Source organism: Onychostruthus taczanowskii, unplaced genomic scaffold (assembly GCF_017590055.1).
Source record: "Onychostruthus taczanowskii isolate IOZ18803 unplaced genomic scaffold, ASM1759005v1 scaffold26, whole genome shotgun sequence".
NCBI lineage: Eukaryota > Metazoa > Chordata > Aves > Passeriformes > Passeridae > Onychostruthus > Onychostruthus taczanowskii.
In genome coordinates, this window is record NW_024499906.1 from 3,949,989 (window position 1) to 3,969,554 (window position 19,566).

A 19,566-nucleotide genomic window follows, 5' to 3' on the forward strand; every position below is an offset into this window, starting at 1 on the left:
TCATATTTTTAAGTGTTTCAATAATTTTGTATAGTAAAGAACTTCACAGACACTAACTAATCCTGGAAGTGGAGTCTTATTGTTTAAATTTTTAAAGAAGGTTTTAAGAGAAACTTAGAAATGTTTGAGAGATATAATTAATAAAATTAATTGGTGCATTTAATTGCGTAATCAAAGTGAGCATGGTAATTGGATAACAATGTTAGCTGGATATTCTCCTATTACAGCTGATCATATTAGTTCTTACCAGTCTGTTGGCACTGCAAAAAATACATGCCCAGCTGCAGATCTTTCTGGAGGGTTCTTTTTCTGGACTGCTTACTGAAAGAAGTCAAAGTCCAAATGAATCCTGAATTGCATGATGATAAGTTTCCTGACTGACTTGCAGAGCAACCAATCAAGAAAAAAACAAACCAACCAACCCAACTGAAGCCCCAAAGCTTTTATAATTACAGTGTTGAAAGCAAGAAATTGTCAGACAAAGCTTGCTGATAAAAACACATAAAAGAATGGGAAAATAACTGCAGAATGGAGGAACTGAGTATAATTTTCCTGCTTTCTTCCTGTTACAAATTCTGTTTTTCTTAATATAGGTGAATAGTGTTACAATTGTTGCTATATATACAGTAATAAAAACTACACCCTTTAGAAGAACATTTTCTCACACTGCATCATTCCTGATTACAAAACAAATATGCAAATAAAACTCAACCACAAGGCATAATTTAAATTGCAACAATGAACTGGTTTTTCTCATGCAGAAGACAGTGCAGAGCAGCTTTCCAGCAGAACCCGGGATAAGCAGAATGAAAAGAAGATGCCATGATGTGGCAAGTGAACGCAGCTGAGCAGAATACCAATCTTTGTGTCACCCTGAGCACGGAGCATTCCTGAGTCAGGCACACAAGGAGTGCCTGCCGGTGCCCAGCGCCTGCCAGCGCCGAACACGTGCAGGGCAAAACATCAGCACGAGTCCTGCCAAAGCCAAGGGTGCCCTGTAGACATCTGGATCCCCTCAAGGACAGGCAAAGGCAGACATTCCCAAAGACAGGAGCTCAATTCCAGAGCTACCTGGTTTGTTGAAATGCATCTGCAGTATGAACTCGTTTTCTTTGCCAGGAGGCAGGGAGCTGCCTGTTACCTTATAAATTTAATTGAAAACTAGAGCACTTTCTTCTACACTGCAGCACATGGGCCAGTCCCACCACAAGCTGACCCAAGAATTCCTGGGAGAAATTTAACAGGTTTCTCTTACAACATTCTGACCCCTTTACTCCCTTTGCTTTTGAATATTTACTCTAAAGAAAAAATAAAGCATCTTAATAGAAAGTTATTTCTAAGGTACTTAATTTAGGAAGTTCACATAACAAGTGGAAAAAAATAAACATATTCAGGAGGCAAGATTCTAGACTATGTCAGGGGAGCTCAGTTTCTTTCACCTGGAGAGAAACATCTCCCACCACCAAATAAAAAGTGCGCTATGTGGTATTTATTCTGCTCCACCACCACAATTCTGTGCCTTTCCATGCGATACTGTCAAGAGAACGATCAGCTTAACAAAGCCCAGCTGCCAAGACAGGAGGAGTGTGCATACAGAACTCCAAGCTGATGCTTTTCTGCCAGGGCTGCTGCAATAAATTCAACCCACTTGCACCAAGATACAAAAAGAATAGTATCACACCCTGAAAAACAGAGTAATAGGTTTTAATCAACATATCATCTAACAAACACATCTGTTTTATTCGATTACCAAACACAACAATTTTGTTCTAATTCTACTTGAGGTCTTCAGCCTCCTCCTTCTAAAGCCTGCAAATTTTCTAGATATTGGGTGACAGCCTCTATCTCTGCAAACTCCAGTAATCTGTTGATTAGCTTATCCAGTGCTTCTTTCCCACTTAGAATTTCCTGTGGAAAAAAAAGCAGAAAAAAAGCATTACTGACTGTTCTTCAGCATTATTCTGAAACACCAACTACTCAAACCCCTGAAATGCACTTTGCCTGCAATCCCTCCACTTGCTCATCCTTGCAGATCCCTCCCATGTGAAAGCAGCAGTGGTGGACAGCAGCAGGACATCAGCTGCCTGCCTGTGCAAGGCACATGGATTCTGGCAGCAACAAAAGCAGCTACTGCCTTGGCCTGAAAATTTTCATGCACCTACATGAAAATTCCCTGCAAGAACAATCAAGGATTGAAGAACCTCATTCAAATAGTGTTGGCCACGGCAAGAGTGAGACTGTTTTGCAAAGCTCAACTAACTTTTGTTAGGCACTTTATGGTTCCAGTTTCACTCAAGAAAGATCCGAACACTAAGGAACTGACTAACAAAAGCCACTTTTATGCAATCAAGGAACTATTTCCTCTGCCATTAACCATGAACCATTCCATATTCGTGTATGCCCTGCACTCTGGAGGACACCTGTGGGTACAGTTTGAAAAGTGTTCCTCCTTATGCAACAGCATTTAATGCAAACTGGATACCTAAGCCAAAACATTGAGGGATCACCCTAAACTTTGTTTTTCATAAATGAATTTTTTTAAAATCCATTATTACGTTTTTTTTTCCCCTATTGTAAAAAAACCCCAGTAAACAGAATCATAGAATGGCCTGGGTTGGAAAGTGCAGAAAAGATCACCCAGTTCCAAGACCCCCTGCTATGGGCAGGGACACCTTTCACTAGACCAGGCTGGTCAAAGCCCCATCCAACACTTCCAGAGATGAGGTACCCACAGCTTCACTGGGCAACCTGCTCCAGTCTCTCCACCCTCACAGTAAAGACATTTTCCTAATATCTAATCGAAATATACCTTATTTTACTTTGAAGCCATTCCCCCTTGTCCTGTCACTACATGCTCTTGTAAAAATCTCCCTCTTTCTGGTAGACTCCCTTTGAGCACTGGAAGGCTGCAATTAGGTCACCCCAAAGCTTTCTCTTTTCCAGGTTGAAAAATCAGTAAGATTCAAGCCATATGTAGATATTTACTCAGAGACAAGATCTCAGATAATCTTAAAATGAAAACATTCCAGTTTCAGTTTCTTTTAACTGTGGGCCTGTGATGCAAACATAAAAGATTTTCTCATTCTTTACTCCAGCATTAGGAGGAGAAAATAATGGCCTAACAAAAATAAAAAGTCCTTCCTGTCAGGTTTTTGGTTTGGATGTACTATGCTTCAAGAATCTCAAATGTCACTTGCCCAGTTTGGCCAAAGGACTCATGGATCTCATTACATGCTTGGTCACTTGGCACTCACATGGTAGGAGAAAAACACACAGAGAAGTAACCAGTGAGCTACAGCCTGTGCCAGTAACCTCTAAGACTACAAGAAGGCAGGAAAGAAAGTTTAAACTTTCTAAATCTAGCGTTCTGTCAGAGCACAACTGGCTACTTTCTTCATATACAGACATCTATATCTTAAGTTGTACTCACTAAGTTAGTTTTTTCTTTTTATGGTAAATATGAGTATCTAAATATTGTCATGAGGAGCCCTTACCTTGATATTGCGTGCATCATATGAGATCCTGTGGTCAGTCACTCTGTCCTGGGTGAAGTTGTAAGTACGAATCCTCTCTGACTGAGCTCTTGTTCCCAACTGCAGCAAAGCAGGAAAAAACAAAATCTGTTGTGTTTTAAAAAAACCAAATAGTTCTCTAGAACAGGATGCTTAAAATAAACTGTAAAGGATCAGCCTGTTCCAACTACCTACCTAGTGGTCACTGGCTTGGCATTACTGAACTGCACGGTCTGTGAGTCTGTATCACAAACAAAGTTTCTACATCCTCCAGCACATTTCTGTTCCCCCTCTGTAGCTGAAAGAACCACACAGCTTTCAGAGGCCATGTAAGGTACCAAAGTCCTTACTTCAAAAATTATACAAGTGGGGTTTTCTGGGGGGAGAGAGGGTTGTAGCTTCCACACAAAATAATGAAAATAGGCTCCATTAATAATGGAAGCAGCACAGTCAATGTGTGGCTGTCAGAAGTTAGCACCAAAAGAGGCTTAGAGTAAGAAGTGAAGTTACCCTCTAGTGGTGAAATGTGAGAGTGCAAATAACAATTTTAACTTGAAGCAGAAACCCAAATGTAGCACTGTTGGGATTAAACACCTCACCAAACACTGTGGTCTCCACTAAAATGGTAAATTAAATGTTAAAAAACGCTCAGAGAAATAAATAGATGTCCGTTTAAGTGGGCTTTGGTGAAAATTTCATCTGCACCCAACACGTATATTTTAGAACATGGAATTTCTTGAATAAATTCCAAAGCATTAGGAAATGTAATTCAATTTTGCCTGATTTTCCACACTAGTCATATAAATTTAGAAATAGAAATAGAAATAGAAATCCTTTAATCAGCTTTGAAGTCTCTCAAACTGAAATTAATAACAAAAGATAAATGGCTCACTGCTTACAAAGATGGGGTTAATAATCTGCAGGGACAATACACTTAAATGCAACCTGAAATAAGTGACTAAATAGCTGAGCTGGAAAATCTGGAGTACTGAGTAATTCTCTACTTCTGAAGCATTTTTATTCCAATAGATCACTGTTGAAGTTTGAACCACAAATGGGAAAATACTCAAAGAATGGGAAAAGAATGACAGGACATTTCAAGCAAAAAGCACACTTTGCAGCCTAACTTGAGGTAACTCTTCCAGAAGCTGTTTCTTCCTCAAAAGGTTACCTAAACTGTATCAAATAAGCTGCTACTTAATTGCATAGTGGCAGGAATGCTCATTTACTTGTTTCTCTTAAAGCCTCCATATGGCCTTAAAATAGTCTCCTTTAGAAACTTCTGAGAATTCCTGATCCTAGTTTCCATTGAATGTAAGTTTTTATTGATGCGTAACTTGTGCAACTCTGGCCTTAATGGGGGCATTCAGTACACGATGTTGAATTTTCCCTTCTGAAAAATTTCAGCCAGTCTTTTGACCCTTCTTTCCAGCCACAGTTGATGTCTCTTTTCATTGCATGAGAAGTCTACAATACCATTGCACCGGGGTAAGTAAGGGCAGACTTACCATTTTGAAGGACAAGATTCTCCTCCCTTGTAAGCACCCCTAGTTTAGACACACACTCTCACTTGCTGTCCCCTCACCCAAAGAGATGAAAAACAAATCTACAACACAGATCTCAGCTTGCCTCACCTGCAGCTTCCTGGCGCTCTGCTCCTGACTGAGCTGCTTTTCAAGCACCTGCTGGTAGAGCTTCGCTCTCAGTGTCCGCAGGGCGATCTCCTTGTTCAGCTGCTGCGACCGCTCCTGCTGGCACTCCACTGCCAGCCCTGCAGAGAGGCACCCCAGAGCCCATCAGGGCAGAGAACAAACAAGCTGAATTCATTCTGACACATTAAGCACTACTGGAGTGCTGGTCTGTGAGGCCTCACACACTGGCTAGAACGATTAGGGCGTTTTTAAACTTGTCACAGCTGCACCGGTGGGTTTTTGTTCTGTGCTACAGAAAAGTCGGGAATATTTTAAAATTTCATTAAGCAATCAAGTTTCTGACATTGCCATAAGAAACTGGGCTCACTCCAATTAGCTGTCACATGTTAAAAATGCAATTTGAACGGTCTACAAGAGCATGTTTAAAAGAGTGTAACACAAGTTTTTAAAATCTTAGTCCAGATAAGCTCTTGGAGACTGGAAAATTCATTATTCTAGGAGAAAGGAGTGCCTAATCAACACTGGTGAGTCTTGAACTTAATTATGAAAAAATAGATAAAACAAAATAAAGGTCTTTAAAATAAATGTGTAACTTCCCATTTGATTTCTGAAAGAAAAAGGCATATAGGGAACAGCTGTTTTCAGGTCAATTTCCTGTGCCTAAAGTGATTCTGCATCTTACGGAGAGAAGCTCACTGAGTTTCAATAAAACAAATCCCAAAAAAGACAGAGTGGTCCTTCCATCAATATACATTTTCCTCTCTATCCAACGTATGATAGCATTATCTAGTATTGAATGAAGATCTTCAAGCCTTCTTTTTAATCAGCCATGTAACTACACAAATTCCAGCTAGCCTAAAAGCATGCCCTTGGTTGCCAGTGGCAATTACTCCTGAAGGTACAGAGCACACAAATGATGCAAATTATTTACATCTTCTACGCCATCCCTGTCACCCTCCATTTGTTCTTTCATCCTTCAAAGACAGTGTATTCATGAAACCCTCCCTCTGAAGACAGAACTGGCATAATCACTGTGCCCCTGGTACACAGCTCCTTTCTCACACTGCCTGGCTACAAGAGGGACAGAAACAGAAGGGACTACTTGTCTTTTTTTTTGGATTAAGTCCCAGCCCTGCCAGAGGCAACCTGCAGGATCACAAGCTTCCTTTTCAAGATACAGAGTCAGTGTGATTAAAAGTGCAAAGTACGGCCAGACTTACCTGTAGGAAGGTGCACAATCCTCACAGCACTGTCAGTTTTGTTAACGTGTTGCCCTCCTGCTCCTTTGGCTCTGAACGTATCTATGCGCAAATCTTTGGGATCCACTTTAACATCAACCTAAAATCAAAGAAAATTACTACTTTCTACTCATTCTAAAAATATTTGGATGTCAGTGACAGTGAGCATTAATAAGAAATCACTTCTCAAAAATTGCTCCTTTACAACTGTTCCTAAGTAACAATCATAATCATTATAATTTAAAAAATGCAGTATCAAATATCTCTGAAAAGCAAACGATGCCTTAAAGATTTCACTTAGTTTTTCAAATTCTTACTCCAGGTGCTTCACAAAACAAGGTATGTGTGCGTGTCAAACAAAACACAATCACTGTTTGCAGAACCACTAGCTTTGGCAGAGAGGCTAAGAAATAAGCAAATATTTAAAAACCACATCTAAACAGCAGTGCAAGGATCTTGTTCATGAGTCAAGCCTGAATGATTCTTCCAACAGTACTTAGAATCATCTGAGGAGAAAACAGGCATATCCAGATCTATTCAAGTAAGGACTGCCACCCTGGAAATAGGAGTCCATGATGACCTGGACCACAGTTTGAGCTCAGTGGATGGGAAAGGAACATTCAGATCTGACCAATGTTGCAAGTAAAGTATAATGAAGAAGCAGAAGAAAGTGCAGAAAAAGCCTACAGGATCTGGTTTTGTTTATTTTTTTGTGTAAATTGGTCTAAGTGAGAACTGTTCATATCAGTGAGATCTCAGAGTAGCCAACACATTCAAAGGAGACCGTCCTTGATTCACCAGAGAAGGGCACCAATAAATTACATGAAACAAAAAAAATCAAAAGAATGTACAGAATCCCATCACTATGCAACACTGAGTATTTTCTTGGATATATTCTGTGTCTTAGTATGTGATGTAATTTAAAATTGGCTTACTCATAGCAGTGAGCCTTGTCAGTGTTGGGGCTGGAACACTTAAATAAATGATCACCCACTTACATGCCATTTCAGGCAACAGCAAATCTCTGCAAAGTTGCTTCTGATGATCCATTTATACACGTAAGGTACAGAGCCAAGGACTATCACCTCCCAGAGTCAAAGCCCTTGTGTTTCATTTGCTGGGACTTGCATGAAGCACTTGGTTATCAGTGAAATCCCCAAAACAGTAACAAGGTTTTAAATAACACCTACTCCAAAATGGGTGAGCAGGGTTCACCTTACCAAACCAATGAACAGTTTACCTCCTCTGGCTGAGGGAGGACAATGACTGACATTGTCCCAGTGTGAATACGCTGCATTCTTGATGACATGCCCGTCTCAGGGATTCGCTGGACTCGGTGAGTCCCTCCTTCATATTTCAGATGCCTGTAGACATTCTCTCCTGAAATATGAGCAGCAGCATGATGCAAGCCTCCTGCAGAGACAAATAGTGTGTGACAAATACAGCAGAGAAACTGTACTCCATTGTCTTGGAATCTCTGAAGAACTGCTGTACCTATCTCAGCCGGCGTATAGTTCACAATGTCAAAGGTCCAACGTTTGTAGTCGGCATAGCTCTGGTACATGTCAAACATTTCTTTAGTGAACTGTTGGCAGATGTCCCCTAAAAATTACAAGGCATTACCACATAAACAGCACTTTTTAGATTTATCTGCAACTCTAACCCCAGTTATTAGGCAGGTTAATGCTCATCTTTACTTTATGCCAGTAAAGTATAAAAAAGGCTTTAAGAATAAACCATAAGAGGTTTAATGGAGTTGGATGGAGGTTGGAAGTAATCTTCACTGTAGGGGCTTTGCTGACCTCCAGTTGTTCTGCCAGCTGTCACTTCTAATATGACAGGACTTCTATCATATTTTTCCTTTGGCACTAGAAGCTGGAAAAGCTGAGGAAAAAAAAAAAAGAATGCCATTATCTCTGTCATGACCCTGGATCTTCTCTTAATCAAATTTACAGCCAGACTTCACAATTGCCACAGCCTGAGCACACACAACCACTGCCTTCCTTTGACAAGCTAGTTAAGTAGGACTAAAAGCTGTCCAATGACCATTGCAACTCAGTGCAGTCAGTGTGGAAATGTGACTTGCTAGTGCATCCACATGAAAGAGAGCTGAAAGTCCAGTCCTGCCAAGTCAGGTGCCAGGTCACCCATCCCAGCCCCAGCTACCTATGAAGACAAAGTTATTAACTAACCCAGCCAATTTTTAGATTAATCTTATTTTTCAGAAAGTCACATTTCATATTATTTCAGTCTGAGTATAGAAATGAGCCCAAACACAGTGGTCTCCACTGAATTGTTTCAACTTCTTTGCATTTATTTTCCCCACTCATGGGATGCTGTCAGCTGAAGAGAAAATGAAGGACTGCAAGTTCCAATAAGAAATCCCTCAAGAGTGCATGGTCCACTGCCACAAACAGTTACTAGGATGTTATGCCAAATCTCAGTAGCACAGACTCACCACTTTTTTAATCCCTTTCAGCATTTGAAGATAGACAAGTAAGCAAGAGAAATTACTCAATCATCTCCTAAGACACAATTGTCACTAAGAAGCTTATTAATAATTAATGTTGCCACTTCTTTTCAGGGAGAATACAGAAGCTGGACTTCTGTTTCATTAAACTCAAGTGTCAGAATCTATTAGTAAGATCACAGAGGAAAGGTTTTCTGACATCTTTATTTACAAAGCTGTAAAATTTTACCTCAGGCTCACCTTTCTGCACAACATGTTCATTTTTTTATCCAGGCTTTCCTTCTCTTCTAAGGCAAGCTCTAGAAGTTGTTTCTCATCTCTGCTGTCTAGTTCTAAATTCGAACAAGAGGAATACATGTTAGCCAATCTCACCTAGAGCAAATTATAACACAGTTGTCCAAAGACATGCACTGCAGCACAGAAAAGCTTGTAGTGTTTTGCCAGCATAAAATACTAAATAAGAGCAGCCCAAGCTAGGATGCACATTGCTAACTCAATGACCGTATTTTCCAGGTGTGCTAGAAGGAGCAGCAGATATTTTACCTGTGATTAGACAGCCCCATCCCACATTTTAGAGCTTACTAACAAACTACGACACATTCTCAGGTAAAGCTCACAGAAGCTCCAAGCCTTTTCTGCTATGGAGGCTCCAGCTCACAGCAACAAAAAACATTGATCAGTCAGCAATAGATTATACACTAAATAGAAACTTGGAAGACAGTTGGAGTCAAGTGGAAAAACTGTCACTGCTAAAACAGGGAACCCCCTCCCCTTTTCATCTTACTGTCCACTTTTCTACTCACTGAAATTAAAAAGCAAGTCTGATTGAATAAGCACACATTTTTACCGTGCCAAGTTGAACTAGATTTAAATTACAACTGGACAATTACCAACACAAATGAGGAGGGAATGGCTGAAGCCAGCTTTGAGCAGCTGCGAGTAACAATGAGGGAACAAAGCAACAAAGAGAAGGTGAAAACCTTCTGCCTCGTGGCTAGCATGGAAACCATAGGTTTGTCTCAGATGCAGCATAAAACTGGACTCTCAACTGCTTCTAGCTGGTCCAAAAAGTATTGATCAGTCAGATAAACAGTATCAAATTAACTACTGTCAACAGTGCTGAGAGATGGTCTGGTGGTGACCAGTGAGCTTAAGGTTCAAAGGATTGAACCCATGGTATCCCATTCCTACCTCCCTTCAAAACAGAATTCACTTAACCTACCTTGTGACTCACGTCACCAGAGGGAAACTGGGAAATATTTTTCTGCTTCACTAAGTGTTGCAAATATAAAATCCTACATCAATTGTCAGGAATTCAGGTAGTAGAGATAAGAGGGTCAGTTAGGGAACTAAGTGGAAAACACTGAATAGCCAAAGGAAGGGGACATCTGTGTTTTAACTTGGCCACAAGATAAATGGTACAGACAGAATAATGTGGCTCTATTTAATTAATTTATTGTCTGTAATTTTTTACCATTCTTTTCCCTTCTTTCAACTAGACCTCACACCATCCCTCCACATCATAATTTATGGAATTAGAAGAAGTCTTCATTATATTCATTTGATTCAAAAACAGCCTAAGTTGAAATATTAATTTTCCAGAGTTTTCTTAATATTTTTTAATTATTTCAAGAGTATTTATCTTATTAAATTTTTGTACCTTGTCTCCTTCACTCTTTCTCCTCTTTTCTCCAGGGAAGAGAATTAGAGAGGGTTGAGGATTAAAACATTTTAAATAACAATTTTTTTTCCAAAAGCACAAACATAATTTTATTTTTAAAACTAAAGTATACAAATGTTTTCTACCTGTCTAAATAAGCTACATTTACATCTTTATTTTATTATGTCTCTTACTGTTTTGTCCAAACCCCTTGTCTCTCTCTCTGAAAAGCACCATGAACTTTTGTCCTCCTCCGTTTACACTGCTGGGTACTGATTTCTCCTGTCCTTTGATTTTCCCCTCCTTCACTGCTTTAATGCAAACCCCATTCTCTGCAGGTCAGTGTTTCCCTCTCTTGGCTTAATACTTACCACTGTAGCAGCATGGATTCCATTTTTGCCTTCCTACTGTGTGCACCTCCTCACACCTGTAACAGTACTGGGTTTTTTTCCCAAATGTTGCACCATTACTTATTTTGTAAATTCTTTTATATATTCACTGTGTACTTTCTTATTCCTAAATAATACAAAAACCAGTGACAATTTTTCATTATTTTTTACCACAACTTCTACTGCAGCAGACCATTGAAAAACAGCAGCTTCTTAAACAACCATCATTCTTTATTCCTTAAAGGACTCCCCAAATATTTTCAAAGAAATATTAGCTTTTGCCATTTAAATTGGAAGCTGACAACTCAGAGCCTAATGGAAGTTCATGTCATTTGCTCAATAAATATCACTGAACTGGTCAGGTGGAATCCCATTTTAAATAACACAGCTGAGGTCTGCATCTATCAAAGGTTTTAGCCTCGCTAATTTTTTTCTTCTGTTCGAACTGCTCTCAGTTCAACCAAAAAATAACCTCAAAATGAATGCTTTCCAACTATTTCTGTTAGATGGATATCCCTGAGGTTCCAGACAATCCCTACTCCCCCAAAATTACCATATTAAGACCTCAAACTAAAGTGAGGTGAGATGAAAAACAGAAGGATGTGACTGGATGCAGAAAGCTCTTGCAACATACAAGTTCCTGGGAGCAGGGAGGACCAGGGAGTATTCCATGGCTGGCTAAACTTACTCACAAGCTTTCCTTAAAGGCTGGGCAATGACATTTATCACAAGCACAGCTGCTCTTCTGAAGCAATCAAGTAGATGTGTTTTCCTTTACCTGCGCACATTGCTTCTAACTCCTGAACTTCTCTTTCAGCCTCTTTGATTTCTTGAAACGCAGCTGCAATGGGGGACAGATCAGCACATCTTCTCCTCAGGGCTCTTTGCTCAAAGTCATTTAATGAGTGTGCACTTAACTGATGACTAACCTGCTGGTATTCCTTGCTGAGAGACTCCAGATACTTCTGCACAGCCTCATGCTTCCACAAAGCTTGAGAATCCTGATGGTTTTTTCTGTGCCAACTTTTAAAAGACAGAGTGAATCTAGCTGTGTCCAATAAAGGTTTTGGCCTCCAAAATCCATGGTTGTGCAGTCCCACCATGCAGCCTATCTTCTTTGCAACAGGAGGGAGAAGACAGCTGTCAAGTTGGCTGTGACAGCAGCAATTGGCAAGCAGGCTCTTGAAAAGGTAGACCTTTCGCAAAGGCTTCATTTTGTTTCTTATTTTTCCACCACCTGAAATTAAAAGTTCACAGTACATTGGCCAGTGTTGTTATCTAGAAAAAGAAAGCATTCTAGTTAAAAACCCCCACAACAAACAAACACAAGGACAGTATCCAGCCCATATCCTGGTTTCAGTACACCGACACAAATGCAACTGTCATTGACAAAACTACTCCTGTTTTAGTCCTAGTTTAAACCAGAAGCTCTTATCACTACCATTGTACTGACTGAGGGTTGGAAAAAGTCTTTTCTCTCCCCTCCCCAAACAGTTTATTTATACTATGGAAAAGCTCCTGTGGATGAGGCTTTACTGACAATAGCTTCATTTTTCCATATATCTCATTAGAAAAATCTAACCATTTCATGCCTTACTGATGAAAGAAAAATGTTGCTGAGAAGACAAATCAATACTAGAGGTAAAGAATTCTATACAGAGAATGTAAGAAATGTCCAGAATTATGTGCCAAATTATATCCACTACCATAAAAGGAGGACATTAGTAGATGACCACACAACAGATCAGTCAATAGGACTGCAATGCACTTACACAAAAATCACTCACTCATACATGAAGAAGACAGGAGAAGTTCTTTACGTGCTTTATGTCTCCTGCATACTCCTTACTATGATATATTTACACTTAAACAAGGTAATATTTTCCATCCAAAAAGTGAGTAAGAAGCAGGTAGTCTGAAATACAACTCCTGTATTTTTCTGAGACATTTGGCCTACAGTTTTATACAACCCAGGCTCCGTTAGCATTACTGCTGCTCTATGAAAGATCACTTCCTCTTATATCATCAACATTGCAAACTATGTTATGAATTACTATTGTGCTTTAAAATTTTATATTGGAGTGCAAGATTCTACCAGGGAGGCAACATTGAGATCACACCTATTCTAGGGCTACTCACACAGAAACTTAACATACAAAGAAGCATTCCTAGTAACCCTGCCAGTGCCACGATCCCATCTGCCCACTGATTTCTACAAAAAAGTGGATTCTGAGAAAATAAGAGCATGAACCTTTTTGCAACAAGACCTCCTGGAAACACACATTTCAGTTTCCTGAAAAAAATTATTTTTTACTCATCAGTGACAAGACCTTCTGTGCATCTTCATGCATTTTACTAACAAATTACTTTGACACTCTAACTACTCAACTCACCCATTATTCTCACCTATTTACTGTCATGCATTTGTCCATAAAAAAGAAAGAGCAATATGCAGTAGAATCAGAAGTACTGCATCTTGTCTGAATGCTTGATTTACTACCTACAGAAGGAGGCAAGGATCTTTATTCTACTTCTGTACCCTCCCCAGATTCCCCAGCCAGCAGCTGCTATCGAATCCACAGCAGCAACTTCAAGATTGCTTTAACATACAGAAAGCAAATTATACTCCTCCTGGATTGCTATAGTGACTAAAACCAGTTGCAGCAGAGAGATCCTCTTCCCTTCAACAGGAACACAGCAAAAGGCACAAATCAGGCTCATAATCTATGATCCTGGATTTAGGCATAAGTGGACTCAGTGCCAAAAGACCTAATTCTGCTGATGAATATGGACTTGCTCCAAGATCAGCATGGCCCATTTTTGTTTGGCTAAGTGCTGACCATCATCAACTCAATTTTAAATCATTAATGTTATATTTTATTCCAATTAATTCATTAAACATATTAATTACAACCATCTAGCTAACTTTTACTGGTGTAGTTAAGAAGCAATGTACTCAAATTACACATTTGCTGTATTGCTTTGCCTGAGCTCTCAGAAGTAAAATTATTGGGGTTTAAAAAAAAAAAAAAAAAGAAAAAAAAAAGAATAATGAATTAACACAGACCTTCAAGGAAGTCAGAGGCTTCAAAATAATTTTGCTATGTTAAATAAAAAAGGTATCTCCTTCTCAGAATAGGGCTGCCACACCTTATTTGCATAAACAGACATATAACTTTTACAGAGCTATAAGCATTAAATGACCTATTAACTGATCTCCAAACCAGATTTTAATAACTTTTAAGTGTGCTTAAAATTACCTCGTGCACACCACAAAACAAAAACCAGTAAGCGAAAGTGACAATTATAATTGTCCAATTAAGATAATATTAAAAAAAAATAATTTCAAGGCAGGAAAGAACTCTCAATCTTGCGAACTCTTTCAGACATTATAAAACGCATTTCTAACAACCAAGGATGCGACCGGCGCCACGCAGCAGCACTGAGGCACACAGGAACTGGCAGGTGCAGGCAGGAGGAGGCACTCCAGTGCTCAGCGACTGGATCAGGGGCAGCTCGAGCCGCGGGAGCACCTCCCGCACACCTGGGCCTCCCACCACGGCCCCCCAGCAAAGCCCCCCAGAGCCGCACAGGGAGCGCCCCGGCAGCCCGGCCTCGCTGCGGGGCTCACGGGGCAGGGAGAGGCAGGAGCGGGCAGGGAAAGGAGCGGGGAGGGAGAGGCAGGAGCGGGCAGGGAAAGGAGCGGGGAGGGAGAGGCAGGAGCGGGCAGAGGAGGCGGGAGCACCGGCGGGGCGGGGGCTGCGCTGCCCGGCGGGGCTCCGGCACTCACCGTCCGCACGCCCGGACGCCGCGGGGATCCCGGCCCGGCCCGCGGGCCCACGGCAGACGGGAAGTGCAGCGGGCGCACTCCCAGTCCCAGCATGCCTGCGGGAAAACGCGCTTCCCGTCCCCCCGCTGCTCGGGCAGCGCCTCAGCCACGCCGGCGGCAAAGGCAGCCTCCGCCCTGCGAATCTGGTTAGTAAAAGATTAATTTCAGAGACGTCTGAATAAAATCGCATTAAGCGCCACTTTGTGTCAAAGCTCACTATTCAATTCTATTTAAATGAATCACTGCTATTCTACTAAAGGCAAACAAAATATTAATAAAAATTACCTTTCTGATTATGCTAGTTTGCTGCAGCTTCCTCATAAAGTACGCTTTCAAACATTGTATGTATGTGGACATTTTGAAAGCTATTATTAAATATTATACCACTACGTCCCTAATTAATTTTTAAAAAATATTTAAGCAATGGTTTTTTTATACCTATAACCACCAAAATACCTTTCTTCCCAGCTACTGTCATTCTACGAAATTAAAAAAAAAAAAAAAACAAAAGGTAAAACTTGTATTTGGCATGTAAAACATGGGCTTTGGTGTGGTATATATTCCAAAAGACTGAAAACGGGACCAATCAATGGATAGGATTCTGATCAAAGCTCAACACCTGAATGACAACTAACCGCTTGTTTAGGCCTGAGGACAGGTTCTGGCTCTGCTCTGCCTGTGGGTACAGGAGGCAAGGCACACAGATGGAAAACCACTTCCACAGAACAGGACCCACCCCAGAGTTGGTTCACAGGAAACAGCACCCTGAAATCTTCCCCAGGCCTGAGCCCACATTGATGTGCCATTAGAGATGTCATGAGCCAGACACCATTCCCATTGTATCTCACTCTTCTTCCATTATGACTTTCTGGGGCTCAGTGAAATGAAATAATAAAATTGTACTTGCATTGGTACTCTAAATATGCAACTTGATACTTAAAAATATTGAGAAGGTCCTCTCTGGGAGGACAACCAAGAACCTAATAACTTGAAACTGCAAGTAGACCTCATGCTCCAAAATTGGTTTAAAAAGAAGAAGGTAGGCCAAGAAAAATCAAATCAGCTTCTACTCCAGCCAGTTCTTGCATTAAATCCTCTGATTAAACATGATCATGTTCAGTTTTTATTATGCCTTGTGGGCAAATGTTTTAACTTAAGTGTGAAAAGAAAGACTCTAACAAAGTCCTGCTCCCCGCTACCAGGCAGCAGAGCATGCAGGGGCAACACAGCCAAGACAAGAGCTGGATTCTGTGCAGCCAGCAGGGCTGCCAGGGACCATCCACCACAGGACCTGTCCATGCATCTCATACTCAAAACATGGAAGATACACTCTTTCCTATGGTGTGCTTTTAGACTGCAGCATGGGAACTGAGTATGAAGGATGTGGAATCTGCTTCTACCCCTCTCACAGCTTGTTTCAATGCCTTAAAGCCTGCATGCCTGAAGCAGCAGCTGCTGATGGAACTGGTGAGGATAAGGGGTTATGGGGCATGGGCTGTTTGGGGCAGGGTGCCACCACCTTCCTCAGCAGCCCACAGTGACACTGGGTGCAGAAGGGAAGAGTGACAGCAGGAAGACAGCTGGGCTCCGGGACTTCGGGATACATAGAGCAGTCCTGTACTTTAAAACCTGGCACTATTAACCTGCCAATTTAGAAACTGGAGGCAAAAGGATGGCTCGTCAGACAGAACAGGCTCCAGGCCTTGCAACATGCTTGGCTTGAAAGCAGGTCCATGCCCACGCAGGGGCCCCTCTTCACCCAGGGGGCCCTAACTGGGTTTAGTGGTGTGCGAGCATCTCCCCGCAGCTTCCACAGGAGCAAAGTGACACATCCCGCAAAAACAGCAAACTTGTTACAATGTTCACTTCAATATTGTTCTCCCCTTTCAGCCCAAACCGTTCAGACTTCTGCAATCTTTCTGTTTGAAGGAAAAAATGGTGACAGAATCATATGCGTCTTGAATACAGTCCTGTTTATTAACAAAGCCTGTAGAGAGAGCTTTGTTTTGCCCAGCACAGTGGGATTAAATGACAAGAAGTTTTCTTGACTGCACTCCCAAACCTCACTTTCAGTTGGAGCTCTGCCTTCCCACAAAGCTCATTTCTTTGTTTATTCTCTCCCAGCTAGCCTACAAACGTTTCTTTTATTGCCTCCATGCTTTCCTTTTCTTGCTGCTTTTAACAGACTTTTAATACGGACACATCTAGATGCAAATTGAACCCCTGCCTCTTATTTGCAATCTGCCTACTTTCATACAGCATTCTTTCCAGTGTTTGTACTATCAGGAAACAGAGACCTTTAGCTATTAAGAACTTATTGCTTCAGATCAAAGGTCCACCTAGCACAACATTTGTCTAACCATTCTCCATGATGCATCGGTTTATCATTCAGCCCAGAGGCATAATATGTCTTTTGCCAAGACAGAAACCAGGGTTCATAGAGTTGAGGCTTCAGCTAGTTGTTAGAAGTGCTGAAGAAGTGCCATGGTCCAAACAGGCTCTGTTTGCCTGTTTGATGCTGCAGGGCAAAGCCAAGGCTGCCGTCCCTCTCAGTAATACTCCTGCTTTGTAAAAATTGGATACCCAATGCAGCACTACTACAGCATATAGCAGAAAGAACAGTGAATTGGGTACTGCATGTGGAAAACACATACTGTTGTCAGTGACCCTGCTGACATCATTAGAAGCATGCCAGACCAAAAAAATTGAGAAATAAACACAATAGAGATATTTCTTATGACAGACCATACATCTAGACAGATTAACAAAACACTGTGAAAACCAACAACCATTCACTAAAAGTGTCCATAACCTGATGGCTCAGCTATAAAGAACCATATCAAAACATATACTTTACATTCTTTTCTATTTTCTTTTTTTTTTTTACTTATTAGTCTACAAGTTATTAGGCTGACATGCAGGTTACTCTCTTCCAAGAAATTGTCTACTGTCTTGTTCCCTCTGTTAGCTGGAAAGGAAAGCAGCTATCATGTCATCAGCTTCGGCAAGGCTTATGTCAAGTCAAGGACATGCTGCTTGGGATCTTCAATCTCACAGCCATCTGCTCACCGAGCACCAAATAAAATATATTAAGTACACAGACTTTCTAACTGTCTCTTGTTGAGTTTCTGTTTCGCACACACTTGCTTTACTTGGGGATATCGATCGTGTTCATCATCTGCGACTGTAGGTGGGTAGCCATATCATTACAGAACTAAGATACTTTGAAATAAATGCCAAAATAGAATTAATATTTTTAAAGGTTAATTATATAAACAGAGATTTTAATTGCAGTCGCCTAGTTTGTTTTCCCCATAAGATGGTCTTTTTAATTGGTTGTAACCTTGACAGTTAACCCATTTTCCTTTTAAGTAATGCCCTGGGCCATGTAATTTTAGCGTTCCTGGTTGTTGGTGGTTTTGTTTTTACGAACGATTTTTGGGAATAACAAGAAAAAAAAATAAAAGACCTTAGACCTCCTTCGGTGAAGGAGCCAAGCGATGAAAAAACGCCGCTGTTCTGTGGACGCACGATGGTGTCGGGAAGTTTTACATAACCAACTGCTGAAAATGCCTTAATGCGACGGGGGCCGTCCCCGCTTGCTCAAAGCCTGGCTGCCAAGTTTGCTGTTGTTTCCTTAAATACCAGCCAGGGCACTGCAAGCCCGCAGAGCCTCTCCGAGCCCCGCCGCCGACAGAGGCTGCGCTCCTTCCCAACGCCGCCTCCCACCCAGGCTTGCGGGCAGCCTGGCTCTCCGAAGCGGCCGTTTGAGCGCCGGGAGCGGAGCGCTTCAGCCGCCACCCCGGGAATAGCACCGGGAATCACGGAGGGAATCCTCACTCCGTGCCCTGGGGCCGGGCGGGCGGAGGGGGTGTCTGTGAGGGGGAGCGGCACCGCGCCTGCGCCGAGGGGACCCCGGTGGCCATTTTGCAGCGTCAGGCGGGCTGCGAGGCGCCCCGGCAGCTGCGCAGAGGGGCCCGGGGGAGCCGGCGGGGAGGGCGGGCGGCGCAGGGCTATGAGTTAAAGTGCCGCCGCCGCCGCCCCGCCGAGTTCGGGCTTTTCCTCCCCGGCGTTCCCCCCTCCTCCCGTCCCTCGTACCGACAGCCGCCCCTCCCGGGCTGCCCCCACCCCCGCCAGCCGTGCCTGTCCCAGGGCCGCCCGCGCCATGCCGTCCGTGCCGCTGCCGCCCAAGGAGAGCAACCTCTTCAAGCGGATCCTGGTGAGCCACCGGCCCCGCTCCTCTCTCCTTCTCCCGCCGCCGCTTCTCCCTCCTCTTCCCTCTGGCTCGCCGGCCTCGCTCGGTGCCCTCCGGGTCACTTCGCCCGCCGCCGGAGTTGGCCCCGGCTGAGCGCACACGGATGCGGCGGCCGCGCTCGCCGGGGGGAGCCGGGCTGCCGTCGCCTCCTCGCCCCGGTTCGTCCCCGCTTCCTTCCTTCCTTTGTTTGGGGCCCGCCGAGCAGGCCGGGCGAGCCACCCCTGCTCGTGTTGGCGGCCGGGAAGGGCTGGTGTGGCCCCCGGCCGGGGGAGGGCGGGAAGGAGGGAGGGAGCCCGGCAGCCTCCCCAGGCCGCCGAGCGCCTTCCTCCCGCCCGCCGCGGGGACTGCGGGGCGAGCCGGGGCTGCGCCGCCGCTCCCCTGCGCGCTGCGCCGATGGAGAAGACCTCGAAGCACGGTGCGAGTGGAGCAGTGTTTGCTGTTGCTTGGTTAATTGCCATCTGCGCTTCATTTCCAGCGAGAGCTTCGGTTTTGGTGTAGGAACCGGGTTAAAAGTAGTTCGCTCGCTCAGCAGTTTTGAGTGTAGTTGAAGACGTGTGGTGG

General features: G+C 42.8%; 2 protein-coding genes across 5 annotated transcripts in view; one reads left to right on the top strand and one right to left on the bottom strand.

Annotated features, from left to right (window-relative positions):
- Window positions 1-1,683: 1,683 nt before the first annotated feature.
- On the bottom strand, window positions 1,684-19,078 carry MTRF1 (mitochondrial translation release factor 1). Of its 4 annotated transcripts, none has more exons than XM_041407202.1 (10): window positions 18,952-19,078; window positions 11,700-12,158; window positions 9,113-9,204; window positions 8,205-8,286; window positions 7,897-8,004; window positions 7,643-7,815; window positions 6,385-6,502; window positions 5,147-5,283; window positions 3,495-3,593; window positions 1,684-1,908 (listed from the first exon to the last, which is right to left on the bottom strand). In XM_041407202.1, exons 2-10 carry the CDS (start codon window positions 12,133-12,135, stop codon window positions 1,789-1,791), a joined length of 1,365 nt encoding a protein of 454 aa, XP_041263136.1. In that variant the 5' UTR covers window positions 12,136-12,158; window positions 18,952-19,078; the 3' UTR covers window positions 1,684-1,788. The 4 variants fall into 4 exon arrangements, with proteins under 4 accessions (XP_041263136.1, XP_041263137.1, XP_041263135.1 ...); XM_041407203.1 differs by lacking the exon at window positions 18,952-19,078 and having other exon boundaries at window positions 11,700-11,762; window positions 11,851-11,991; XM_041407201.1 differs by lacking the exon at window positions 18,952-19,078 and having other exon boundaries at window positions 11,700-12,183.
- NAA16 (N-alpha-acetyltransferase 16, NatA auxiliary subunit) overlaps window positions 18,838-19,566 on the top strand; it is a 64,399-nt gene continuing 63,670 nt past the window's right edge. Inside the window, exon 1 of the mRNA XM_041407200.1 lies at window positions 18,838-18,969. Coding sequence (XP_041263134.1) covers window positions 18,916-18,969 — 54 coding nt within the window. The 5' untranslated portion in view covers window positions 18,838-18,915. The remainder of the gene's footprint in view (window positions 18,970-19,566) is intronic.

Coding starts and splice junctions, on each gene's coding strand:
- MTRF1 (XM_041407201.1), bottom strand. CDS start 12,183: ATGTACTGTGAACTTTTAATTTCAGGTGGTGGAAAAATAAGAAACAAA. Junction 3,594..5,146: donor AGAGCGCCAGGAAGCTGCAG/GTGAGGCAAGCT, acceptor GCTTTGCTGCAG/TTGGGAACAAGAGCTCAGTC. Junction 1,909..3,494: donor ATGATGCACGCAATATCAAG/GTAAGGGCTCCT, acceptor TTTTTTCCACAG/GAAATTCTAAGTGGGAAAGA.